The 27466-nt window shown below is 44.9% G+C and overlaps 1 protein-coding gene across 1 annotated transcript; it reads right to left on the bottom strand.

The window, feature by feature from the left end:
• Positions 1-3541: 3541 nt before the first annotated feature.
• On the bottom strand, positions 3542-21926 carry LOC140360389 (solute carrier family 35 member F2-like). Its single transcript, XM_072445600.1, has 9 exons — positions 21815-21926; positions 19244-19330; positions 15345-15517; positions 15090-15217; positions 11105-11264; positions 10462-10618; positions 9949-10001; positions 9150-9304; positions 3542-4022 (listed from the first exon to the last, which is right to left on the bottom strand). Exons 2-9 carry the CDS (start codon positions 19315-19317, stop codon positions 3798-3800), a joined length of 1125 nt encoding a protein of 374 aa, XP_072301701.1. The 5' UTR covers positions 19318-19330; positions 21815-21926; the 3' UTR covers positions 3542-3797.
• Between the last annotated feature and the right edge of the window lie 5540 nt (positions 21927-27466).

Genomic DNA, 27466 nt, shown 5'->3' with positions numbered 1-27466 from the left:
CACAGACACAGACACACACAGACACACACAGACACACACACACACACACAGACACAGACACACACACACAGACACACACACACACACAGACACAGACACACACACAGACACACACACACACACACACACAGAGACACACACACAGACACACACACACACACACACACACACACACACACGGGGGTCTCACTGGGTGCACACAGACTCTAGTGCGGGTTCGGTTCCGGTTCGCGGGGCCAGAGAAAGCGCGCCCCGTGACCTCGGAGCAGTTTTCAGGTCATGAACCGAGTGTTCTCGCTCGAAACCCCGTTAATGTGCGGGGTGTTCATCACATGCGGACCACGGTGCACCGTGTGGGCCAGTAACGCGCCCGGGTCGGTCCTGGACCGTCCGAGCGCGTCAGAGGCGCACGGCCTCGTCTCCTGGAGCTCGCGCACACGCCACAAACCTGCTTTAGTACTGGTTTATCCCCCTGTTGTACCGCCGCCTTCGACCGACCCGAGCCCACAACGGACGCCGTCCTGCCCCTGCGGTTCCTCTAATCCGGGATCTGCTCCGTTAGACGCAGATTACAAACACCTCCGGGACGCGGTGCGACGCCACGATGCACGTCAAGCACATATGGAACTGTCAAATGCTAATAATAATGTGAGGTCGTTGAAATGTACCTTGCGTGAGATAAAGAGGTCGATGTTTGCAGCAGAGGACGTCACAGCTCCTCCATCACGCACCCAGGGAGACGCAGTACCGGGACCGGCCTCCAGGCGACACGGAGCGCTAGAGAGCTCGTTCACTGACACAATTTCATCTAGAATTATACATTCATAATAATGAAGATAAAAATACAAATATGATGCAATTCCAATGTTAAACATAAGGGGGCGACTTAATGCAAAGTGGAATGGATCAAAACAAATGTCCAATTATGATATGACATTCAATCAATGCTAATGATTTTAAACTTTGAGAAGAAGAGTTTAGAATACCCAGCAGGGCCGGCCCAGCCTATAAGCGAACTAAGCAGCCGCGTAGGGCCCCGAGGCGTTAATAGGGCCCCCAATCTGGCAACCCGTCTTATGCGAAGTGCAAGCGCAGCGTGCGCCACTAGTGTAGTAGCGCTGCTGGCGCGGCAGCGCACACAGCGGGAACATAAAACGCACAAACCACGTTTATTTGTAATGACAATCTGGCAACCAAGACACCAAACCTGCGCTGATTGGTCAACTTCATTGTGTGCGAGCAGAACGAGAGCAAAACATAAACACAACAGAACGTGGTCCTCATGTCCAGAGGAATATATCCCCCCGATGCCGAAAAACGAAAGAAGAAACTTGTAAAGAAACTGCAAACTCAACAACACTCTCCAGGTTTTGAACTTCTCTTACAAAGAGACGGTTAATGCTGCTGTTTGAAACAACACGAGTCTGTCACGTTCGCTCAGGCTGGAGGCGACGAGAGCTCTGCCCCGCGCACAATATGTGTCTGAATGAAAGATAATGAGCTTCACATTTACACCAGCCCCGTAGTGTCAGCTGCAGGTGAGGCCGGTGAGGGGCGTCTATGCCCCGGGTCACTAAGAGGCGGAGATCCGGTCCGGACGAGCGCCGTCTCGTCCAGAACCTCTGATGTGAGACTTTGGAGTGAACAGTGTGCGGCCCCTGTCCCGGGCCCCTGTCCCGGGCCCCTGTCCCGGGCCCCTGTCCCGGGCCCCTGTCCCGGGCCCCTGTGCAGCCTCAGTTAGAGATGAGCGGGTTTGAGTTTGCGTCCCCGCTCTCACATCACCATGTGTCAGATCAATCGTGACTCGTGATGTCTGTTTGACTTTGACTTCTTAACGTGCAATGAGAGGAACGTAAAGGTTTATGCATCAGCCAATCACATCGCAGCATTGTTTCATGCAGGAGTCCAGTGTGTGATGTTCTGATCAGAACAAACATTTATATAGTAATCCACTTTTAATAGAGCAATAGAACATTTCAATTTATTTAAAAAGCATCATTAGACTATTTGTTATAAATTATAATAAATTGATAGTGAAAAATAACCAGACATATTATGATTGCGTCTGTTATAGAATAATACTATATATTTTTCTATAAAAGTGGTAAAGTTGCAGAAACGCAGTCTCTTCACTATAGCTAGGTTTGGACCTTCACTTCTCGTTCTGTTCATTCTCTGGGAATAACATGTTTGTTTTATCAGTGTCAATTGTTAATCAAGCAATGCTTATGCCATTTGTTTAATTGAATATAACTTGTTTTGTCACTTTAGCAAGAAGGAACAGTTGGGAGCAGTAAAAGATACATTTGTAAGGATAACTATTAATTTTACATTTTCAGTTAAAATTAATCAATTTGATCATAATTATTTTTCATAGCCAATATTGTATTGAGTAATTAAGTACACTAATGTATTAATAACTGGCTTTAGTCATTTTCTCCTGGTACAGTTTCATCACATCATCATTTTATAGCATTACAACCTCAACATTTTACTCTTACTTTAGCGGCTGGACCACATTAAAATGCAGCAGAAGACCCAAAAAAGGTCTGAAAATCTCTGGGGGAGGGCCCCCAGACCCCCCTGTTCTTTAATTTAAACTGCTAATGTGCTAATGTGGCTGTCGACCCTTAACGCCCACAAATACACCCAAAAACGTATCTGGGACGTGTGTTATTTGTACAAGGAGTAGAGGTGATGTCAGCGGAATACCAAGTTGCATTGTGGGATTTAAGTTATCAATATTTGAGCTTGTGAGGTGCTGAGAATAAACTAACTGACAAACGGATGCCCTGGAGTTTAGGTGCGCTTTGTTTGCGTTGAAGAAAGTTCCCATATGTGAATTGTTTACTGACAATGGCAATAAAACTGATTCTGATGACGTGGTGAGGGGCCCCCAATTTTTTTTTTTCCGCTTAGGGCCCCCTGAAGGCTTGGGCCGGCCCTGATACCCAGGGTTGAATTGTGAAGTAGTTTGTTTATCTATTGCAAAAGATGAAAAATACAGTTTTCTAACATCCAAATTTACTTTGATCCTTTTTGGAAGAAGACTACAATTATGTAATAAATATATAAATCTGTAGATAAAATAAAAACAATCGTCAACATTTCAGCAACAGCAAAAACATGACATTGGCCAAAACTGTGGAAACTAAATCTATGGACAACATTAAAGTGTTTAAACCTGTGCAAACAGGGGCGGAGTCACAGGGGCGGAGTCGCAGGGGCGGAGACTGAACTGAGTTATGCAACTAAGAAAATACAACTTTTTGCTTGTTTATGAAGACCTGGAAATTAGAGATATATGATTTACTTCAAACACAGGACACTTAGAAGTATAAATATAAAAATTTAATCAGTAAAAAGTTCAAATGCATGTAACAAAAATACACAAATAATGTCTTTGTCAGGAAGGTTTTTCACAATTGTTACATAATTTTAGGAATAACTGTAGCACAATTTGACTAATATTAAAACATCATAAATTACCTAATATATAGTTTATGTCTACTCTAAATATAAAACAATATAAGCAGTTTAAGGCTCTAATCCACAGTGTGACAGAAGCAGCTCATGTTATTTCTGCTCCAGGACAAACTCTGGGCTTCAACGTTTAAACTTCAGCTGAAAATAAATATTTTTTATATAACGCCAAGTCCCAAATGCAGAAGAAAACACTGAATATGCCAAAGATGTGAGAGTGATGGAGTTCTGAGTGACATCTGCTCTGTAAAAGAACTGTAACTGTGGATTATGAATAGAACACTACAGTACGTGGAACGCCTCTTTGTGCCGTGTCATAGAGCAGCTACAGCCAGGGCGTGGTCAGGTGTGTCGGGATGCAGCAGCTGGTCTGTAGACCCCTCTGGAAGCCCCTGAGTGTGGGGCCCCTGCTCTGTGTGGGGGCCCGGGGCCTCTTCAGCAGAACCTCCCTCTGTCAGAGCACTGCAGGGGGGGACAGCGTTGAACATGACGAACCCGACGATGATGACCACAAAGGACACGATGTACAGGGTGGAAAACTAGAGGGAGTGAACAAGAGGACACATGAGGCTCGTGTCCACAAGTGTCTCCAGTACAGTCTCAAAGTGTCTCCAGTCTGAAAGTGTCTCCAGTACAGTCTGAAAGTGTCTCCAGTCTGAAAGTGTCTCCAGTACAGTCTGAAAGTGTCTCCAGTCTGAAAGTGTCTCCAGTACAGTCTGAAAGTGTCTCCAGTACAGTCTCAAAGTGTCTCCAGTACAGTCTCAAAGTGTCTCCAGTTCAGTCTGAAAGTGTCTCCAGTACAGTCTCAAAGTGTCTCCAGTACAGTCTCAAAGTGTCTCCAGTACAGTCTCAAAGTGTCTCCAGTACAGTCTCAAAGTGTCTCCAGTCTGAAAGTGTCTCCAGTACAGTCTCAAAGTGTCTCCAGTACAGTCTCAAAGTGTCTCCAGTACAGTCTCAAAGTGTCTCCAGTACAGTCTCAAAGTGTCTCCAGTACAGTCTCAAAGTGTCTCCAGTACAGTCTCAAAGTGTCTCCAGTACAGTCTCAAAGTGTCTCCAGTACAGTCTGAAAGTGTCTCCAGTTCAGTCTCAAAGTGTCTCCAGTACAGTCTGAAAGTGTCTCCAGTACAGTCTGAAAGTGTCTCCAGTACAGTCTCAAAGTGTCTCCAGTACAGTCTCAAAGTGTCTCCAGTACAGTCTCAAAGTGTCTCCAGTACAGTCTGAAAGTGTCTCCAGTACAGTCTGAAAGTGTCTCCAGTACAGTCTGAAAGTGTCTCCAGTACAGTCTCAAAGTGTCTCTAGTACAGTCTCAAAGTGTCTCTAATACAGTCTCAAAGTGTCTCCAGTAAAGTCTCAAAGTGTCTCTAATACAGTCTCAAAGTGTCTCTAATACAGTCTCAACGTGTCTCCAGTACAGTCTCAAAGTGTCTCCAGTACAGTCTCAAAGTGTCTCCAGTACAGTCTCAAAGTGTCTCCAGTACAGTCTAAAAGTGTCTCTAGTACAGTCTCAAAGTGTCTCAGTCTCAAAGTGTCTCCAGTACAGTCTCAAAAAGTGTCTCCAGTACAGTCTGAAAGTGTCTCCAGTACAGTCTGAAAGTGTCTCCAGTACAGTCTGAAAGTGTCTCCAGTACAGTCTCAAAGTGTCTCCAGTACAGTCTCAAAGTGTCTCCAGTACAGTCTCAAAGTGTCTCCAGTACAGTCTGAAAGTGTCTCCAGTACAGTCTCAAAGTGTCTCCAGTACAGTCTCAAAGTGTCTCTAGTACAGTCTCAAAGTGTCTCTAATACAGTCTCAAAGTGTCTCCAGTAAAGTCTCAAAGTGTCTCTAATACAGTCTCAAAGTGTCTCTAATACAGTCTCAACGTGTCTCCAGTACAGTCTCAAAGTGTCTCAGTCTCAAAGTGTCTCCAGTACAGTCTCAAAAAGTGTCTCCAGTACAGTCTGAAAGTGTCTCCAGTACAGTCTCAAAGTGTCTCCAGTACAGTCTCAAAGTGTCTCCAGTACAGTCTCAAAGTGTCTCCAGTACAGTCTCAAAGTGTCTCCAGTTCAGTCTGAAAGTGTCTCCAGTACAGTCTCAAAGTGTCTCCAGTACAGTCTCAAAGTGTCTCCAGTACAGTCTCAAAGTGTCTCCAGTTCAGTCTGAAAGTGTCTCCAGTACAGTCTCAAAGTGTCTCCAGTACAGTCTCAAAGTGTCTCCAGTACAGTCTCAAAGTGTCTCCAGTACAGTCTCAAAGTGTCTCCAGTACAGTCTCAAAGTGTCTGAGCTCTCATTTTGGTTCCACTGCATGATTGTTTTTTGTCTTATAAGATTTAAAACGTCACACTAAGATAAAGGGAATTAAAGGTCTCAATATTAAACGTGTTCTAATATTGTTCCCTCAAACAAACCTGGAGATGTATTTATGTGTCACAAAGACTAAGGGGGGAACCAAAGTTTAGTTCCGCGTTTCTGGACGGCCCTCTTTTACTGTTACTATTCAAGCTAACTATTCAGCAGCACCACATATTGTGTGCGTGATTACTATAAAAGTGAGTATTTGGTTGTGATCATGTTTATCAAGCTTTATTCACCTTTAATGAGTTCCTGGTTTGAATGATTCTTTTGAACTTAATTCCCTCTGAGGCCAGAAGATGGAGCCAAAGCTCAGTCACTTTGGAGTCTATGGTTTGGTCAAATACAAAAGATCATCAGCGGCGTAACAGGGAGGTAACAGGGAGATAACAGGGAGGTAACAGGGAGGTAACAGGGAGGTAACAGGGGGATAACAGGGGGATAACAGGGAGGTAACAGGGAGGTAACAGGGAGATAACAGGGAGGTAACAGGGAGGTAACAGGGAGGTAACAGGGGGATAACAGGGGGATAACAGGGAGGTAACAGGGAGGTAACAGGGGGATAATAGGGAGGTAACAGGGAGGTAACAGGGAGGTAACAGGGAGGTAACAGGGAGGTAACAGGGGGATAACAGGGGGATAACAGGGAGGTAACAGGGAGGTAACAGGGGGATAACAGGGAGGTAACAGGGAGGTAACAGGGAGGTAACAGGGAGGTAACAGGGAGGTAACAGGGGGATAACAGGGAGGTAACAGGGAGATAACAGGGAGGTAACAGGGAGGTAACAGGGAGGTAACAGGGAGGTAACAGGGAGATAACAGGGAGGTAACAGGGAGATAACAGGGAGGTAACAGGGGGATAACAGGGGGATAACAGGGAGGTAACAGGGAGGTAACAGGGGGATAACAGGGAGGTAACAGGGAGATAACAGGGAGGTAACAGGGAGATAACAGGGAGATAACAGGGAGATAACAGGGAGATAACAGGGGGATAACAGGGAGGTAACAGGGAGGTAACAGGGAGATAACAGGGGGATAACAGGGAGGTAACAGGGAGGTAACAGGGGGATAACAGGGAGGTAACAGGGAGGTAACAGGGGGATAACAGGGAGGTAACAGGGAGGTAACAGGGAGATAACAGGGAGGTAACAGGGAGGTAACAGGGAGGTAACAGGGGGATAACAGGGAGGTAACAGGGAGATAACAGGGGGATAACAGGGAGGTAACAGGGAGATAACAGGGAGGTAACAGGGAGGTAACAGGGAGGTAACAGGGAGATAACAGGGAGGTAACAGGGAGGTAACAGGGAGATAACAGGGAGATAACAGGGAGGTAACAGGGAGGTAACAGGGAGATAACAGGGAGATAACAGGGAGATAACAGGGAGATAACAGGGAGGTAACAGGGAGGTAACAGGGAGGTAACAGGGAGATAACAGGGAGGTAACAGGGAGGTAACAGGGAGGTAACAGGGAGGTAACAGGGAGGTAACAGGGAGGTAACAGGGAGGTAACAGGGAGATAACAGGGAGGTAACAGGGAGGTAACAGGGAGGTAACAGGGAGATAACAGGGAGATAACAGGGAGGTAACAGGGAGATAACAGGGAGATAACAGGGAGGTAACAGGGAGGTAACAGGGAGATAACAGGGAGGTAACAGGGAGGTAACAGGGAGATAACAGGGAGGTAACAGGGAGATAACAGGGAGGTAACAGGGAGGTAACAGGGAGGTAACAGGGAGGTAACAGGGAGATAACAGGGAGATAACAGGGAGGTAACAGGGAGATAACAGGGAGGTAACAGGGAGGTAACAGGGAGATAACAGGGAGGTAACAGGGAGGTAACAGGGAGGTAACAGGGAGGTAACAGGATCACAGAATTAAAAGCTTTCTCAGTGTCCAAACTAATCATTACAGCTTCTTTCTGCTTATTTTGTATTTGGTTCATTATGTGTGAGGCTCGTCTTGTGTCATCTCGTGATTACCCTTTTAATTTGGTGAGGTTCAAAATAGTTAGTCAAATTAAAATAAATACATTGCAGTATTCAATCACATAAGTTTAGACTGGGACTGTACCATATTAAAGCTTTGAGGTGCAGTATATGCACTTTTCCCTTGTCTCATTTCTGGTAAATAAATGCATACAAACAGTGTAACAAATATAAAGCCCTTTTAATCCTACTTTTTTTACACTATAATATAATGCAAGTCAATAGTTCTGGAACTAGCGCGTTACTGATGTGAAAAACTAACTAGCACTAGATTACTGAGTGCACAAAACAAATGTTTTACGTTCCTCTAATACCAGCTAACGCTTTACGCTAGCGCTTTACCAGCTAACACTTTACCAGCTAACACTTTACCAGCTAACGCTTTACCAGCTAACACTTTATGCTAACGCTTTACCAGCTAACACTTTATGCTAACGCTTTACCAGCTAACGCATTACCAGCTAACGCTTTACGCTAGCGCTTTAAAAGCTAACGCTTTACCAGCTAAGGCTTTACCAGCTAACGCTTTACGCTAGCGCTTTACCAGCTAACACTTTACCAGCTAACGCTTTACCAGCTAACACTTTACGCTAACGCTTTACCAGCTAACACTTTACGCTAACGCTTTACCAGTTAACGCTTTACCAGCTAACGCATTACCAGCTAACGCATTACCAGCTAACGCATTAGCAGCTAACACTTTACCAGCTAACGCGTTACCAGCTAATGCTTTACCACCAGCTAACACTTTACCGCATTACCAGCTAACGCGTTAGCAGCTAACTTCTTCAGTGTTGTTCTTCAGAGTGTTCTTCAGTGTTGTTCTTCAGAGCGTTCTTCTTCAGAGCGTTCTTCTTCAGAGCGTTCTTCTTCAGAGCGTTCTTCTTCAGAGTGGTGTTCTTCAGAGTGGTGTTCTTCAGAGTGGTGTTCTTCAGAGTGTTCTTCAGAGTGTTCTTCAGAGTGTTCTTCAGAGTGTTCTTCAGAGTGTTCTTCAGAGTGTTTTTCAGAGTGTTTTTCAGAGTGTTTTTCAGAGTGTTCTTCAGAGTGTTCTTCAGAGTGTTTTTCAGAGTGTTTTTCAGAGTGTTTTTCAGAGTGTTTTTCAGAGTGTTTTTCAGAGTGTTCTTCAGAGTGTTCTTCAGAGTGTTTTTCAGAGTGTTTTTCAGAGTGTTCTTCAGAGTGTTCTTCAGAGTGTTTTTCAGAGTGTTTTTCAGAGTGTTTTTCAGAGTGTTTTTCAGAGTGTTCTTCTGAGTGTTCTTCTGAGTGTTCTTCTGAGTGTTCTTCTGAGTGTTCTTCTGAGTGTTCTTCCCGTCTCTGCAAACAGACATGGGTTGCTTCTTGTGCAGTGGACTCACCGCGTAGTGGAAGAGGAAGAGTCCACAGAAGAGGCTGAAGAGGTCAGCAGTGAGCAGCGACAGGTTGACCGCAGTGGCACTGGTCATCTGCACCACCACAGGCATGAAGCTGTACAGGGCGAACATGCACAGGGCGTACAGGGCGAACAGGAGGACTGCACACAACAGGACACACCGTGCGCTACATGATTATCAAGCACTATTACTGCCATGTTGGAACAGACTGTTTTTTATATATTACAAACAAATGTGTTCATGTCTTAATGTAATATATTGTCAAAACACATTTAAGGTGCTGTACCCGAATTAACCGGCTTTAAAACAATTCTAAACTCTATTTAAATGTTAAACTTTGCAGCAGTCCATGTGTCTAATGCATTCCTGGCATCCTAATTATTCACCGCAATGAATTTATAATCATGACTTTCAGAGTGAGTTTTGTCATCACGGCAAAGCTAAGAATAACTAGCATGCTAACAGTGCACTTTTATAATGTGGAGAAAACACCTGCACGTACGGCAATGACAATATTATTGCGATATCTGAATAGACTTTTTAACACAACTGTTGGTGCCTTAATGTATTAGACAAACTCTGAAAAGAAAAACAAGGCAAAATCAGACTAAATCAAGGCCAATTTACATTGAAAAATCCTTTCTGTCAGATGGAGAACGTTGGTATTATTGCGATATATTTAGTTTGTGATATCGATTAGCACGTTAAGCACTATTGCGGTGCCGCCCTAACGCGTCGGCCCTAACCTTCCATAACAGGACGTGGAATAACACGTGGGACTTACCGATGCGGACGTCCCATGTGACCTCTGCGATGGCCCCCGTCTCCAGAGCAGCTCTGCACACACAGGACATGTTCCAGTTCTACACTTCTTACACACAAACATGCATCTAGATGTCTACATATAACGCTTGTAGATGCAATTTAAACAGTTGGTATATATTTAGATGGTGCTTTATTTGTTCTTTTGCTCCTTATATCACAAAAGGATTCACTCATTTATATGGACTAAACTAAGGCTTAGCAATTACTCAAAGTTTATTCGAGATCAAGACTCATTCATTCATATCTAATCGTCTATAAATTAAGCAATAACATACAATCTATAGTTCAAAGTTGAAGTTGTGACTCCTCCCTCTGCACAGGGCCTTTGAGCTGCAGCTCAAACCATTTCTATTCAAATTGAAAATGTCTTGATTCCCTTGAAGTGTCCGGATGAAACCTTTTCTACCACGGACCATGAACTAGACTGAAACTAAATGAAAATCATTTGACTAAATCTTGACAAATCCCTTACAGCTGAATGCCGCTGATGCCGGTCCCGAAGAGCCCCATCATTCCCAGGAACTCCACCCTGCTGAGCCTCTTCACCGTGTCCTCCTGACACACGTTTGACACGGCATACAGCACTGCGCTGAGGAGCACCAGCCCGTCGCCTAGCAGCACGCCTTTGGCTGCAAACACACTCACAATCAGGAGACAATACGCTGATCCTAACAAACAACTAGAACAGAAGAGAAGTGTTTTCTTAATAATAATATTTACCTCTTTACAATGGTTTTTCAATGTTATTTGCACCAGCACCCATAACATTACATAATTATTAAGAAGGCAAGCTCGGTGTGGGTACAATTTCTCTACTCACAGATAGTAAAAGATACCGCCAGGTATTAAGATAACCGTGCGTGCGCCGCCGCTGCCGCCGTTTTTTTGCCTCGTCGGCCCCCGTACCCCTGGACTAAATGATTTGGACGGGGTGTTTTCAAATCCCATCTAAACGCCTGTGTGATGCTTTGTTTTGCTGAGCATGTGGCTCCACATCAACTGACACATGTCACGAGTTTCTTTTGCACAACAAAAAACAGGTCTAATTATGACACTATATTTCTAATAGAACAGTGACGCTCGTTACAGTTAGTGAATGCTGCTGGTGTTCTTACTTGATCCTTGGTCCCTGCCAGCCAGTATGTCGGCCCCCACCATGGCCCCGACCCCTGACAGACAAACCATTACAGCCACAAAGTGCACGGCTCTGTAGCATGTCTTCAGGAGGAACCAGGAGAGTAGCATGAGCACAGGGATCACAAAGCAGTCCAGCAGCTGCAGCAGACACAGTGAGGGACAATGTGAGACACTTTCAAGCTCATAGGCCTTAGAAGACAGGACAGTGTGTGAAGACAGGACAGTGTGTGAAGACAGGACAGCGTGTGAAGACAGGACAGTGTGTGATGTGAAGACAGGACAGTGTGTGAAGGCAGGACAGTGTGAAGACAGGACAGCGTGTGAAGACAGGACAGCGTGTGAAGACAGGACAGCGTGTGAAGACAGGACAGCGTGTGAAGACAGGACAGTGTGTGATGTGAAGACAGGACAGTGTGTGATGTGAAGACAGGACAGTGTGTGATGTGAAGACAGGACAGCGTGTGAAGACAGGACAGCGTGTGAAGACAGGACAGTGTGTGATGTGAAGACAGGACAGTGTGTGATGTGAAGACAGGACAGTGTGTGAAGACAGGACAGTGTGTGAAGGCAGGACAGCGTGTGAAGACAGGACAGTGTGTGATGTGAAGACAGGACAGTGTGTGAAGGCAGGACAGTGTGTGATGTGAAGACAGGACAGTGTGAAGACAGGACAGCGTGTGAAGACAGGACAGTGTGTGATGTGAAGACAGGACAGCGTGTGATGTGAAGACAGGACAGCGTGTGATGTGAAGACAGGACAGTGTGTGATGTGAAGACAGGACAGTGTGTGATGTGAAGACAGGACAGTGTGTGAAGACAGGACAGTGTGTGAAGACAGGACAGTGTGTGAAGGCAGGACAGCGTGTGAAGACAGGACAGTGTGTGAAGACAGGACAGTGTGTGAAGACAGGACAGCGTGTGAAGACAGGACAGCGTGTGAAGACAGGACAGCGTGTGAAGACAGGACAGTGTGTGATGTGAAGACAGGACAGTGTGTGAAGGCAGGACAGCGTGTGAAGACAGGACAGCGTGTGAAGACAGGACAGCGTGTGAAGACAGGACAGCGTGTGAAGACAGGACAGTGTGTGAAGACAGGACAGCGTGTGAAGACAGGACAGCGTGTGAAGACAGGACAGTGTGTGAAGACAGGACAGCGTGTGAAGACAGGACAGCGTGTGAAGACAGGACAGTGTGTGAAGACAGGACAGTGTGTGAAGACAGGACAGTGTGTGAAGACAGGACAGCGTGTGAAGACAGGACAGTGTGTGATGTGAAGACAGGACAGTGTGTGAAGGCAGGACAGTGTGAAGACAGGACAGCGTGTGAAGACAGGACAGCGTGTGAAGACAGGACAGCGTGTGAAGACAGGACAGTGTATGAAGACAGGACAGCGTGTGAAGACAGGACAGCGTGTGAAGACAGGACAGCGTGTGAAGACAGGACAGTGTATGAAGACAGGACAGTGTATGAAGACAGGACAGTGTATGAAGACAGGACAGTGTATGAAGACAGGACAGTGTATGAAGACAGGACAGTGTATGAAGACAGGTACGTAGTACAGGGTTTTAGTCTTAAAAAGGACAAATATGATGCATTTGGCATCTCATGTTTTAGAAGAAAATGCTATTTCCCATGGGATTGAGTGTTGGTGCCATCTACTGGCTGCAGAGGGAATTACAACAGGTTCATTAACAATTGTAACCTTCTGTCTGAGATGCTAAGAAGCTCTAACCTGCAGACGACATGTGTATCAGACATGTTCTACACAGTATGTTCTACACAGTGTGTTCTACACAGTATCAGACATGTTCTACACAGTATGTTCTACACAGTGTGTTCTACACAGTATGTTCTACACAGTGTGTTCTACACAGTATGTTCTACACAGTGTGTTCTACACAGTGTGTTCTACGCAGTATCAGACATGTTCTACACAGTGTGTTCTACACAGTGTGTTCTACACAGTGTGTTCTACACAGTGTGTTCTACACAGTATCAGACATGTTCTCGCTGACAGCCGTCAGGGAAAAGGCGGTGGTCAAAACATGTTTGTTGTTGTTAAATTGTTGTTAAATCCAGTCAGAGAAAAGCACAGACTTCTTCCCTGTCCTCAAACAAAGAACTTCTATTTGTACGTGTTTAAAACCAAAGAGTCCGTAAATCTGATGAAATAGGTCAAAGTACGTTTGTCGCCATGTTTAGGTTTGAACTTTTGACTTCTGCCCAAACTGCAATGCTGTGCTGTGATTGGTCACACCTTTTCAGTAGGGTTAAGGGTTCCAGTAGGGTTAAGGGTTCCAGTAGCAGTAGGGTTAGGGGTTCCAGTAGGGTTAGGGGTTCCAGTAGCAGTAGAGTTATGGGTTCCAGTAGGGTTAGGGGTTCCAGTAGGGTTAGGGGTTCCAGTAGGGTTAAGGGTTCCAGCAGCAGTAGGGTTAGGGGTTCCAGTAGCAGGAGGGTTAGGGGTTCCAGTAGCAGGAGGGTTAGGGATTCCAGTAGGGTTAGGGGTTCCAGTAGCAGAAGGGTTAGGGGTTCCAGTAGCAGTAGGGTTAGGGGTTCCAGTAGCAGTAGGGTTAGGGGTTCCAGTAGCAGTAGGGTTAGGGGTTCCAGTAGCAGTAGAGTTATGGGTTCCAGTAGGGTTAGGGGTTCCAGTAGCAGTAGAGTTATGGGTTCCAGTAGGGTTATGGGTTCCAGTAGGGTTAGGGGTTCCAGTAGGGTTAGGGGTTCCAGTAGGGTTAGGGGTTCCAGCAGCAGTAGGGTTAGGGGTTCCAGTAGCAGGAGGGTTAGGGGTTCCAGTAGCAGGAGGGTTAGGGATTCCAGTAGGGTTAGGGGTTTCAGTAGCAGTAGGGTTAGGGGTTCCAGTAGCAGTAGGGTTAGGGGTTCCAGTAGCAGTAGGGTTAGGGGTTCCAGTAGCAGTAGGGTTAGGGGTTCCAGTAGCAGTAGGGTTAGGGGTTCCAGTAGGGTTAGGGGTTTCAGTAGCAGTAGGGTTAGGGGTTCCAGTAGGGTTAGGGGTTCCAGTAGCAGGAGGGTTAGGGGTTCCAGTAGCAGGAGGGTTAGGGGTTGCAGTAGCAGTAGGGTTAGGAGTTCCAGTAGCAGTAGGGTTAGGGGTTCCAGTAGCAGGAGGGTTAGGGGTTGCAGTAGCAGTAGGGTTAGGAGTTCCAGTAGCAGTAGGGTTAGGGGTTCCAGTAGCAGCAGGGTTAGGGGTTCCAGTAGGGTTAGGGATTCCAGTAGCAGGAGGATTAGGGGTTCCAGTAGCAGGAGGGTTAGGGGTTCCAGTAGGGTTAGGGGTTCTAGTAGGGTTAGGGGTTCTAGTAGCAGTAGGGTTAGGGGTTCCAGTAGGGTTAGGGGTTCCAGTAGGGTTAGGGGTTCCAGTAGCAGGAGGGTTAGGGGTTCCAGTAGCAGGAGGGTTAGGGGTTCCAGTAGGGTTAGGGGTTCCAGTAGGGTTAGGGGTTCCAGTAGGGTTAGGGGTTCCAGTAGTAATTTATCTGTGTAACTCCCTCTGCTGCCAGATGCTGCACAATCCTACAACTTTCAACACTTAACTCAATTTCCATCAAGCATCACAGAGTGCATCACGGACTACATCAACTTCTGTTTTGAAAACATTGTTCCCTCCCGGACGGTGCAGTGTTTTCCAAACAACAAGCCATGGATTAACCTTGAACTGAAGGCTCTGCTGAAGGAGAAGAAGAGAGCCTTCATGTGTGTGAAAGTACTGCATGTGTGTGAAAGTACTACATGTGTGTAACACATGTGTCAGAGAACTACACCAAATGACACTCAGTAATTCAGTTGATGATTGCGTAGTTTGTGACTCAAATAGTTGTTTGTCCTGACAAATTGGAAGGTCGTGCTGAACGCAGACCTGAGCAGGGAGAAAGGGAGAGAGAGCCTCGGTGACCGGGCTGCTTTATGAAATAAGCAGACACTCGATTAAAGCATTAAAGCAGCAGCAGTTATTCTTACCTGGATACTGGTCAAAGTGGTGTACTGGTAGGCCTTGACCACAGTGTAGTTGGCCTCCACATCAGCTAGCCCCATCACCAAGTACTTCCACCAGTTACATTTTAACACGTGCAACAAGTTTTTCTCATCTGAAAAGTTACAATACGTTTTTATACAATAGGCTTCCAAGAGAAAAAGAAAAGAACAAGACAACAGTGGCAACAGTGCAATGGCATGTACTTGGAATGAAAAGAAGCCGTGGTTAGTGGCGAGTACCTTTGCGCGTGCAGAGGACGGTGGTGTAGACCAGCAGCAGTATTGTGTAATTGAGGAAGCTCTGGAGCATAGGCGTCTCCACCCCTTCATCTGCCAGGTACTGACAGCTCACGGCTGTGCCACAGATGAGCAGGGACAGCACCTGGCCCATGGCGATGGTCTTCAGCAGCTGCCTGCTCGGGACAAGCAAACGGTCACTACCATCGCATGCGGAGAACAATTCAACTCAATGACAACTCTTATCCCAGTCTACAGCCGGTCAAAAACTATATCAGGTGTGAACGGGGACCAAGAGGTGTCATTTAGAATCAGCACTAAAACTTTGTAGCGATAAGATTGAAAAAGTGAATATACATACAACACTTTTGGCAAACATAGATAAGCGACATGTCATTCAATTGGAGCTTTCAAACATAAGGAACTGTGTCATCTCCACAGCGCAAATAAAACAGATTGAAGCTCCGGCAGCGGACCATTAGAAAACATGTGCTAGTAAAGGGAATACCAAATATTAACTTTACTTAATTGTATTAAAACAGTGCTTTGATATAATAGGGGAATACCAACTATATTAACTCTAGATTTGTGCTGAAACTGGCCTCACACAGACCACATTCCTAGATAAGGAGAAAGCTGCAGACCCAAGGACATCTCTGTGCCATGGAACAGCGAATGGAAGAACAACCTTCATGTCACGCCCCATATGAAAATATAGAAATTGTTTGGTGTAAAAAAGCGCCTTGTTACAGCTACTTTATCTGCATTAGATTATGGTTTTCTTTTTTATATGGATTCTACCGCTTCGTGACTTCAGATGGTTTATCAGAATCTCTTAGGTTCATGACTGTCATTGTCACGTGTCATTGTCACGTGTCAATGTCACGTGACATTGACACGTGACATTGACACGCGACATTGACGCGCGACATTGACACGCGACATTGACACGTGACAATGACACGTGACATTGACACGTGACAATGACACGTGACAATGACACGTGACAATGACACGTGACATTGACACGTGACAATGACACGTGACAATGACACGTGACATTGACACGTGACAATGACACGTGACATTGACACGTGTCAATGTCACGTGTCAATGTCACGCGTCAATGTCACGTGTCAATGTCGCGCGTCAATGTCGCGCGTCAATGTCGCGCGTCAATGTCGCGCGTCAATGTCGCGCGTCAATGTCACGCGTCAATGTCACGTGTCAATGTCACGTGTCAATGTCACGTGACATTGACACGTGACAATGACACGTGTCATTGTCACGTGTCAATGTCACGTGTCATTGTCACGTGACATTGACACGTGACATTTACATGTCTTATTAGTAAATTGTATTGTTTTTAATGCAAGCCTTATGATATGTCATACATGTCATAATTGTTCATAGTTGCACTTTGACACCAGAGCAAGTTTCTAGTCTGTGAGTTTTGTTAACGGACAATAGCAAGAAATCTTTTTCTAATTTTTGATTCTGAATAATGTGCAAATGTTTTTTCTTAAAGGTCCCATAAAATGCAAAATCGACTTTTCAGAGCTTTTAACCTTCTTACATTGCTATTTGTGCTTCATATATGTCCAGAGTGTTTTTTTGATTGATTCCCGCAGTGTTCAGCTTTAGTACAGACTATCTCCTTTCCTCCAATCTCCAAACTGACGGGCGGTGGCTGCAAGACCGCGTCATTAGGGCAAGACCGTGTCATCATCCCCCCTCCCCCTCTCCACCCCCCTACGACTACGTCACGGGTGGGCGGGGCACACAGGCTCTCTCTGAGACTACGTCACGGGTTGGGCGGGGCACACGCGCTCTCTGAGACTACGTCACGGGTTGGGCGGGGCACACACACGCTCTGAGACTACGTCACGGGTGGGCGGGGCACACGCGCTCTCTGAGACTACGTCACGGGTTGGGCGGGGGAGCCAGATGGCTCTTGGGTGGGGGCGAATATCAAACCAAGCCGTCATCATTTCCGGGTTGGTGAGGGGGTCCAAGGTCTGGGTGATATTTCTTAACTATTATGTTAAGTGTGTTGCACAACAATTATTATTATCAATGATACACTTAGGATAGACTACCAAACGTGAACAAAAGCATGTTATGGCACCTTTAACCCGAATGATTCTCATGTAGTTTGTTGTAACGGCTGCACTTTGCTGCCTCTCGGCCAAGAGATGGTTCATGTCATTGGGACTTTCCTGCTTGAATAAAATTCAAATGTTGAGCCATAAAGAGATTCCCTGATAATGGTTCATAGTTCTGATCGTGTTAGTTCTGATCGTGTTAGTTCTGCTCTCGTTAGTTCTGCTCTCGTTAGTTCTGCTCTCGTTAGTTCTGCTCTCGTTAGTTCTGCTCTCGTTAGTTCTGCTCTCGTTAGTTCTGCTCTCGTTAGTTCTGCTCTCGTTAGTTCTGCTCTCGTTAGTTCTGCTCTCGTTAGTTCTGCTCTCGTTAGTTCTGCTCTCGTTAGTTCTGCTCTCGTTAGTTCTGCTCTTGTTAGTTCTGCTCTTGTTAGTTCTGCTCTTGTGTTGCAGGTGTTTTCTCGCGGTGTCGTGTTCTGTGTCTGAAAACATAAACATTAAGTTGAGCTGATGAACAATGAGAGTTAAATGTGGTCATTATATTCAGTTTGTAGCTTATTAATGATACAAACCAACTACTCAGATCATTCAGCTGTTCATTTATTGTAGCCATTTATTTCTATATTTTTTGTTGTAAAGGTTTAATAGGATTATTTTGCTTTTGGATTAACAATAATACTGAAACTACTGATCATTAGATGTTCCGTTTTCCTGCCACATAAACATAGTGAGTGTCACTGTGGGACATTTTATTCATGTTGTAAGTAATGTTGCTTAAAGCTAAAAAAACAATCTAGTTGTGGAAATGGTGTTCATAAACAAGCATGAAATAGGTTTGGGAGTAAACTCTCTTAATATTAGAGAGTTTAACATGAAGGTGATTCCAGTGCAGCACATTCACAAATATATTGCCATGTTGTCAACAAAATGACTATAAATGACACAATATGTCGATAGTATTAGTTTAATACTAATGTAACTCTCTCATCTTAATAGGATATTGTTTTAATAATTAGAACTGTATTTTTCTTTGGAAATAATCCTGTCACGCCGCAGCAGTGGTGCAGCATAACAAAGTACAAAAGAAAAGTACTGTACTTAAGTAAAGTACAGGATCTTATACATGTTACTTAAGTACATTTTAGAGTAGATATTTTTACTTGACTACATTTGAGAGCATGAAGCTGTTATTTATACTGAGAAGTACATTATAGAAATGAGAAATCAGTGGTTGTAGACCTGAGGGTTTGTACTTTTTTTAACTAAACCTCTTGCAGACATTTTTAGAGTACAATTCTTTGAGCAAAAACAAACTCTTTAAAATCTGTGTGAATTAATTAAGTAATACTTTGACTTGAGATTTTGGTTTTATTACTTTTACTTGGGTTTTTTGCCTCTGTATCTCTACTTTTACTCAACAAAATGATGTACTTCCTCCTCTGCTGCACCAGGACATCAAAGTGCTGCATGTTCAAAAAATGTTCAAAAATAAGAACATAATTCTTTATATTGACATCTTAAACCCTGAACCACAGAGCTGGAGCTGGAGTGAAGAGAAGTGTGATTGTACAGAAGAATGTACTTATCTTAATGTATCAACTCTCTCTGACACAAGAAGAACAATGTTACAGTAAAGAACATTGAGTGTTCTTGTTCAAAAATACAAGGAGATTAAGCACAAATTCATTCTAAACGATGTGTCCTTTATAGAACACGGTTTAGTGCACTGAAAAACATGATTTAGAAAACCATTTGAAGTGAAGAAAGCCCAGTATCAAGTGTCTCCTGTTGTGTGAGTCTTACCATGTGAAGATGTCCCTGGTCTTGTAGTGGAGAGCACATTTCCCACACAGCCCATGGGCCCCGGGGCCCTCCATCTCCAGCCGGGCTCTGTGAGAAACAAGGTTCTCAGGATTACAGTCGGCTCCACTCATCAGAGCTTCACAGAGGAATGTGCTGCTCCTGTGACTGAGGAGGAGGTTCACGCTTCTCACTCGCTGTAAAACGCTTTGTCATCTTAAAGCACATGTTTTAAAAGGACAAAGATTATGAAAAAAGATAATACTTTGACGCATGTTATAACATTGTTCCCTCATCGTTATTACTTATAATAACCTCATTATTATGATACATACCAGTGACTGATCTGTGATGTGGATTTACACTGGGAGTTAGTCCTATTGTGGAGGCGAAAGAGGCATTTTCAAGCTTTTGTGGCTTTTGTGACGCACAGACTAAATGTGTAACATCAGATGGAAGCAACACCACCACACTGCGTCTGCTCACTGCGTCTGCTCACTGCGTCTGCTCACCGCGTCTGCTCACCGCGTCTGCTCACCGCGTCTGCACACCGCGTCTGCACACCGCGTCTGCTCACCGCGTCTGCTCACCGCGTCTGCACACCGCGTCTGCTCACCGCGTCTGCTCACCGCGTCTGCACACCGCGTCTGCACACCGCGTCTGCTCACTGCGTCTGCACACCGCGTCTGCACACCGCGTCTGCACACCGCGTCTGCACACCGCGTCTGCACACCGCGTCTGCTCACTGCGTCTGCTCACCGCGTCTGCTCACCGCGTCTGCTCACCGCGTCTGCTCACCGCGTCTGCTCACCGCGTCTGCTCACTGCGTCTGCTCACCGCGTCTGCTCACCGCGTTAGAACATTGTATGCTGCTAAATATATTTAAGATTTATGATGATGATTTATTTTTTAAAGCTAATGAATCAGATTTACATGGCTCCCATGATGAGAAACTGTCCTTGAATAACTGAAATAGTTTTCCCAAATGTGCAGCCCTCCAAAGTGAATGTATACAAAAAAAGATGGTGCTGAAAATCATGATACCCCTCCTACCTACAGAGTTTTATGATTGTAGAGTTTTAAGGTGGGGTATGGTACGGTAGTAATGATACAGTGTGACTTTCTGGAGATGATCCATGGTGGAATGTCACCTGCATGATTTTATGAAAATAGAAAACTAAAACCATGCCATGGCCCATTCGTCAAAGTGTTGGCTGCATTCTATTCCATACTTGTAGAAAAAGCTTCAGCTGTTTCAACTGGACTCAGTTAGAAAAAATTAGACGTTTCGACTCTCATCCAAGAGTCATTGTCAATAAGAGAATTTAGGTCGGGAACTCCGATATTTGTACTATTCTGTGGTGAGTCCAGCCCATTGGGCTTACTTACTTACAACACAGAGCTCAAGGTGTGCCCACCAGCTCAGAGGACAAGGTGTGTCCACCAGCTCAGAGGACAAGGTGTGCCCACCAGCTCAGAGGACAAGAAGAAAGAGGAAAAACATGTCTGAAATGCCCTCTCAGCCTGTGGTTACCCCGCTTGGGCCCTCAACAGAGTGAAGAGAACCAAGAAGCAGGACAAAAGGGAAACTGAACAGAGAAGGAAGGGTGTCTCTATCCCTTATGTCTCTGGCCTGTCGGAAAAACACGAAGTCCCTGTTTATTTTAAACCAGGAAACACTTTAAGACAAAAACTGGTTCACCCTAAGGACAAGTTGCCGACTCAAAAACAGAGCAATGTAGTTTATTCGATCCAATGCAGTGAAGAAAGCTGTAAAGAACGTTACACCGCGTCTGCTCACCGCGTCTGCACACCGCGTCTGCTCACCGCGTCTGCTCACCGCGTCTGCTCACCGCGTCTGCACACCGCGTCTGCTCACCGCGTCTGCTCACCGCGTCTGCTCACCGCGTCTGCACACCGCGTCTGCTCACCGCGTCTGCTCACCGCGTCTGCACACTGCGTCTGCTTAATGCGCCTGGTTCACCTGCAGAGCCTCGTTCACCTGCAGAGCCTCGTTCACCTGCAGAGCCTCGTTCACCTGCAGAGCCTCGTTCACCTGCAGAGCCTCGTTCACCTGCAGAGCCTCGTTCACCTGCAGCTGCGTGCGGCTCGTCCCCATGAGAGCAGCACTTTTCCGGGTGTCTAAGCGCATTGATCTATCATAATATAGTTCCCTCAGTGTACGGGACAAAATTAAGACAGAGAAAGACAGTTCGAGCTGACTCGGAAGAAGACGGAAATCTACGGGAGACGAGAGATGTGATGCGATCCGTCGCACGTGTGTGTTGTATCAGTCCACACGTGGAGTGCGCATGCGCACTTCCACCTGAGTTCTCAACTCGCCGAAAATCGTCCATTGCGCCTTTAAGATAAGATAATCCTTTATTGTCCACACATGGGGAAATTTCATTGTTGCAACGCAGGTAGATACAGAGGAAAAGGACAGATCACTTATAGGAAGTTTAAAAAACACTCTTAATATAAGTTACCCGGATATCCGACAGTGACAGAACACAACAGCACCATGACAACACGTGGCAGATACACACTCTTCAGACGTTTAGAGACACTTACGTATTCTTCTTACGTCATCCGAGCCACGGGAGAGAGCTGTGAATGAAGAAGATCATTTAAAACAAGTGTCAACATGATCCGGATGTTTTGAAAAGAGCCATGTCAAAAAACACCGGCCGCGGAAGTGTTCATCATGTTACTGGAGCCGAGTGAAAAGGCCTATTTATCGCCGCCTGCTGGACTGGAGTGTGTTTACCGCCACCTGCTGGACTGGAGTGTGTTTACCGCCACCTGCTGGACTGGAGTGTGTTTACCGCCACCTGCTGGACTGGAGTGTGTTTACCGCCACCTGCTGGACTGGAGTGTGTTTACCGCCACCTGCTGGACTGGAGTGTGGACAGGAGATAAACCGGAGAAGATGAGAATATGTATTAGGTGAACGCTTCAAAGATGCTTTTAACCTTCCAACGAATTCTGTGTTATTTAAGCAACTATAATATTGAATAATGTTTGTGAATGGAACATTTAGCAGTCCAAAACATAATGAGTGGGTTTGGGGAGTTAGATAGATTCGGAAAGGCTAACTAAGACAACTGGAGGAAACACAGCACCAGCACCTGATGGATCAGTTTTTATTGTTCAGTTTTATTGTTCAGAACTTGATTTACAAACAAAATATGAACATTTAAAACAATGATGACGTAGAACTGTTCAAAATGAAAATGTTCATGCCTCATCGCAGCAGTTACTGAGAAAGAGCCGAGGCATGTTTTTCAATAGAAGTGAATAGGAATCAGACCCTGAAGGATCCACATGTGACTTCCTATTCAGAATAAAGCTGCTAATGGGTTAGCTCAGTCCACTGATATTTACGCTCTATGGGTTTATTAAAAAGCGGGGTAGAAAGTTATTTGGTTCTGTTGCCCTGGCAGTCGCCATCTTGTTAGTGAAGAAAAATCATGTAAAATCTGAGCCAGAAAATGAATTGAATTGCATATGACGGGTTATACTTTACATTAAATCATTGTGAACATGATTATTTATAAGATATATATTTGTTTAATAGCCTATTTTCCTCGGTTCATGCCAGACACTTGGCCTGTACGCGGCCACCTATAACCATACTGGTCTCATGAATGTGTTTCACATTTGTTTGGTAGAAGATGGGAATTAGAAAGTACAGGGCGCTAGAGGAAATGTCGTTGTGTCCTTAAGCAAGACACTTCACCCACATTAATTAGTGAAGCACTTTGAGTGCCTTGAAGGATATTTTAATAAAGCCATGCTTGAAGGTAGAAAAAGCGCTATATGAATACACTATAATAATAACTGTACAAATAATAATAATAAATATAGCCGCAAGCGGCAATGATCGGCCCTCGCCACGCCGCCTCCACGCCGCAAGAGGAGGGGGCGGGGCTAACGCGCCCCAATTGTCCTTTTATTACATCTACTGCTGAATCTGTGACGCTGTCACATCTTCTCCCCTTTGTTTTACATCAAAAAGACATTTTATTTTGAATTCTTGGCAAAATGTGCGGCTTTGCCGCACAGAGACCGTGACTCTTTGAATAAAAATGTGGATAACTTTTAACCCCGAAGATGAGTCTCACCAAATTTCAGGTTAATAGGGCAAACGCCCTAAGAGGAGTTCATAAAAATCTAAAGTGTAAACATGTTCAAATTTCAATTTCATCTGGCGATTTCCCCATTGGAATAACATTGGAGGTTTTTGTCATCGCTACGGCAACGCCGTAACAATTATGACATGGGTCTCATTGACTTTTTGGATCAGGATGCCAAAATGGAAATTTGTGTCAAATTTCATAAAATTTCAAAAAACTAAACCTACTCACCATGTAATCTAATTTCACTCTATAGGGGGCGCTATCGCACCAAATTAATTTGTTTCACTTCAAGTAGGTTGAGGGCAAAGGGTTAAACAGTTGATTCAAATGTGACGCATTTTTGACTTTGTATGCACAATCAGAAGCAACTTTAATTGGGAATTTTCTGAAATTCTAGCTACAGTTTGCGGCTTCGCCGCACGTAGACCGTGAAAGAGATCAAAGTAAGTTGAATAACTTTCGATGTCCCACTCCCCAAAACCATTTTTACCAAATTCCAGCTGTTTCGGACAAACTCCCTGGGAGGAGTTTGTAAAAGTATGACATATGGAAAAACTCCCGAGTCATGCTTAGCAAATTTTGATCCAATATGACCGGCATTTGGTTGGGCGGACGGCGTTGCTGTAATAATATTTTTTACTTCTCTTGTCAAGATGGTGACAAGAGAATCTCTGCACCAAGTTTCATGATTCAACAATCAGATTTTTTTTGGCCCTTTCCAATCTCTCGATGCATTTTTTGGACATTTGGGGGCGCTGACGGGCCAATTATTTTACTTATAGAAAAGGAAGATAGCTGAAGATAGATGTAGAGAGGCTTTTTGTCAATATTCACTGGGTGACCTCTCGGGACCTATCAGGTTGAAGAAAGAAGAATATTCTGATGCAAAAACAATGTTTCCCATTTTTCAAATATCATAAACTATACATTTTCCATGGTGTGGGGCCCTGGTCACTGACGGTACTTTCTGGGGCTCCGTCCACTTTGTGCTTTTGGCCCTCTATACAGTAATAATGTTAAATGTTTGCATTAAATGTTTATAAGTACGGAACATGCAAGAGATCACGGGGCGTGCCTGAGCGGAGGAGTGTTAGTGAGTGTTTGGATGTGGGCGATTTCGTGCACATACGGCCTTACAGAACTAATAGGCCTCTCGCCAGCTTGTGGCGCTCGGGCCTAATAATGACAACACAGAATTATCTCCAAAAAGGATATTATGGACTTAAAATTAGAACATTGTATGCTGCTAAATATATTTAAGATTTATGATGATGATTTATTTTTTAAAGCTAATGAATCAGATTTACATGGCTCCCATGATGAGAAACTGTCCTTGAATAACTGAAATAGTTTTCCCAAATGTGCAGCCCTCCAAAGTGAATGTATACAAAAAAAGATGGTGCTGAAAATCATGATACCCCTCCTACCTACAGAGTTTTATGATTGTAGAGTTTTAAGGTGGGGTATGGTACGGTAGTAATGATACAGTGTGACTTTCTGGAGATGATCCATGGTGGAATGTCACCTGCATGATTTTATGAAAATAGAAAACTAAAACCATGCCATGGCCCATTCGTCAAAGTGTTGGCTGCATTCTATTCCATACTTGTAGAAAAAGCTTCAGCTGTTTCAACTGGACTCAGTTAGAAAAAATTAGACGTTTCGACTCTCATCCAAGAGTCATTGTCAATAAGAGAATTTAGGTCGGGAACTCCGATATTTGTACTATTCTGTGGTGAGTCCAGCCCATTGGGCTTACTTACTTACAACACAGAGCTCAAGGTGTGCCCACCAGCTCAGAGGACAAGGTGTGTCCACCAGCTCAGAGGACAAGGTGTGCCCACCAGCTCAGAGGACAAGAAGAAAGAGGAAAAACATGTCTGAAATGCCCTCTCAGCCTGTGGTTACCCCGCTTGGGCTCTCAACAGAGTGAAGAGAACCAAGAAGCAGGACAAAAGGGAAACTGAACAGAGAAGGAAGGGTGTCTCTATCCCTTATGTGTCTGGCCTGTCGGAAAAACACGAAGTCCCTGTTTATTTTAAACCAGGAAACACTTTAAGACAAAAACTGGTTCACCCTAAGGACAAGTTGCCGACTCAAAAACAGAGCAATGTAGTTTATTCGATCCAATGCAGTGAAGAAAGCTGTAAAGAACGTTACATAGGTGAGACAAAACAGCCTCTACACAAGAGGCTTTATCAGCACAGAAGAAATACAAGTTCAGGACCTCAGAGTGCCGTGCATCTCCATCTTGAAGCCTCTAATCACTCGTTTGAAGACGTGAGGTGAAGATTTGAAGCAGGAGAAAAGATAGTTTGTTAAAAAAGAAAGACCTTCTTTAAACAGAAACGGAGGGCTAAGGTTCAATCTTCCTGTAGTCTACAATGGGATCTTGAACCCCTGGAGAGGTAGAGGACCAGGACCAGGACATTTAGATGTCCTCAGGTCCTCAGGGTGAGCCAGGGTCTCACAAAGACAAAGAGGAGACTAAGAGCCCATTAAGATTCTGAATAGGCTCGGTAGATACAAAGGGGAGTTTCTGTTGAAACAAACAACTCTTTCTACTTCAGGAAGGCTCCTCCCAATGGGCGGGTCTTACCACAGAACAGTATTAATATCGGAGTTCTCGACCTAAATTCTGTTATTGACAATGACTCTTGGATGAGAGTCGAAACGTCTATTTTTTCAAACTGAGTCCAGATGAAACAACTGAAGCTTTTTCTACAATATAGTGTGTATATATTTACTTATTAATAAATGTATGCTAAACACATGTATTTATTTCATTGCTCAGATAAAACATCAAAACAAACAGAAATTAGTTACTTTCAACCTTACCCTGACTACCCACCCGAACCTTAACCTGATTGTGAAATAATATTGTGAAACATAAACATTTGCTCTCATTTCACTATTTCAAAGTTCTTCTTCTTTGGTGTTCTATGGCGGTTGGTACCCACGTGTTACATTACCGCCCACTGTAGTTGTACGTCTTGGATCTGGAAGTCAAATAAATTCAGATCCATGCTTTTGTGGTAGAACCGTGGCTCTATTGGCTTTATTGGGCAGAACTATGGCTCTATTGGGCAGAACTGTGGCTCTATTGGGCAGAACTATGGCTCTATTGGGCCGAACTGTGGCTCTATTGGGCAGAACTGTGGCTCTATTGGGCAGAACTATGGCTCTATTGGGCAGAACTGTGGCTCTATTGGCTCTATTGGGCAGAACTATGGCTCTATTGGGCAGAACTGTGGCTCTATTGGCTCTATTGGGCAGAACTGTGGCTCTATTGGGCAGAACTGTGGCTCTATTGGGCAGAACTATGGCTCTATTGGGCCGAACTGTGGCTCTATTGGGCAGAACTGTGGTTCTATTGGGCAGAACTATGGCTCTATTGGGCCGAACTGTGGCTCTATTGGGCAGAACTATGGCTCTATTGGGCAGAACTGTGGCTCTATTGGCTCTATTGGGCAGAACTGTGGCTCTATTGGCTCGATTGGGCAGAACTATGGCTCTATTGGGCAGAACCATGGCTCTATTGGGCAGAACCATGGCTCTATTGGGCAGAACTGTGGTTCTATTGGGCAGAACTATGGCTCTTTTGGGCAGAACCATGGCTCTATTGGGCAGAACTGTGGTTCTATTGGGCAGAACTATGGCTCTTTTGGGCAGAACTGTGGCTCTATTGGCTCTATTGGGCAGAACTGTGGCTCTATTGGCTCGATTGGGCAGAACTATGGCTCTATTGGGCAGAACCATGGCTCTATTGGGCAGAACCATGGCTCTATTGGGCAGAACTGTGGTTCTATTGGGCCGAACTGTGGCTCTATTGGGCAGAACTATGGCTCTATTGGGCATAACCGTGGTTCTATTGGGCAGAACCATGGCTCTATTGGGCAGAACTGTGGTTCTATTGGGCAGAACTGTGGCTCTATTGGGCAGAACCGTGGCTCTATTGGGCAGAACCATGGCTCTATTGGGCAGAACTGTGGTTCTATTGGGCAGAACCATGGCTCTATTGGGCCGAACTGTGGCTCTATTGGGCAGAACTATGGCTCTATTGGGCATAACCGTGGTTCTATTG

The sequence above is a fragment of the Eucyclogobius newberryi genome, unplaced genomic scaffold (assembly GCF_026437365.1).
Source record: "Eucyclogobius newberryi isolate DKJ021-1_F unplaced genomic scaffold, fEucNew1.0.hap1 SCAF_15, whole genome shotgun sequence".
Classification (NCBI taxonomy): Eukaryota; Metazoa; Chordata; class Actinopteri; order Gobiiformes; family Gobiidae; genus Eucyclogobius; species Eucyclogobius newberryi.
This window is presented reverse-complemented; position numbering and strand designations above follow the sequence as displayed.

Coding starts and splice junctions, on each gene's coding strand:
- LOC140360389 (XM_072445600.1), bottom strand. CDS start 19,317: ATGGAGGGCCCCGGGGCCCATGGGCTGTGTGGGAAATGTGCTCTCCAC. Junction 15,518..19,243: donor ACCAGGGACATCTTCACATG/GTAAGACTCACA, acceptor TGTCCCGAGCAG/GCAGCTGCTGAAGACCATCG. Junction 4,023..9,149: donor TCTTCCTCTTCCACTACGCG/GTGAGTCCACTG, acceptor CACTCCCTCTAG/TTTTCCACCCTGTACATCGT.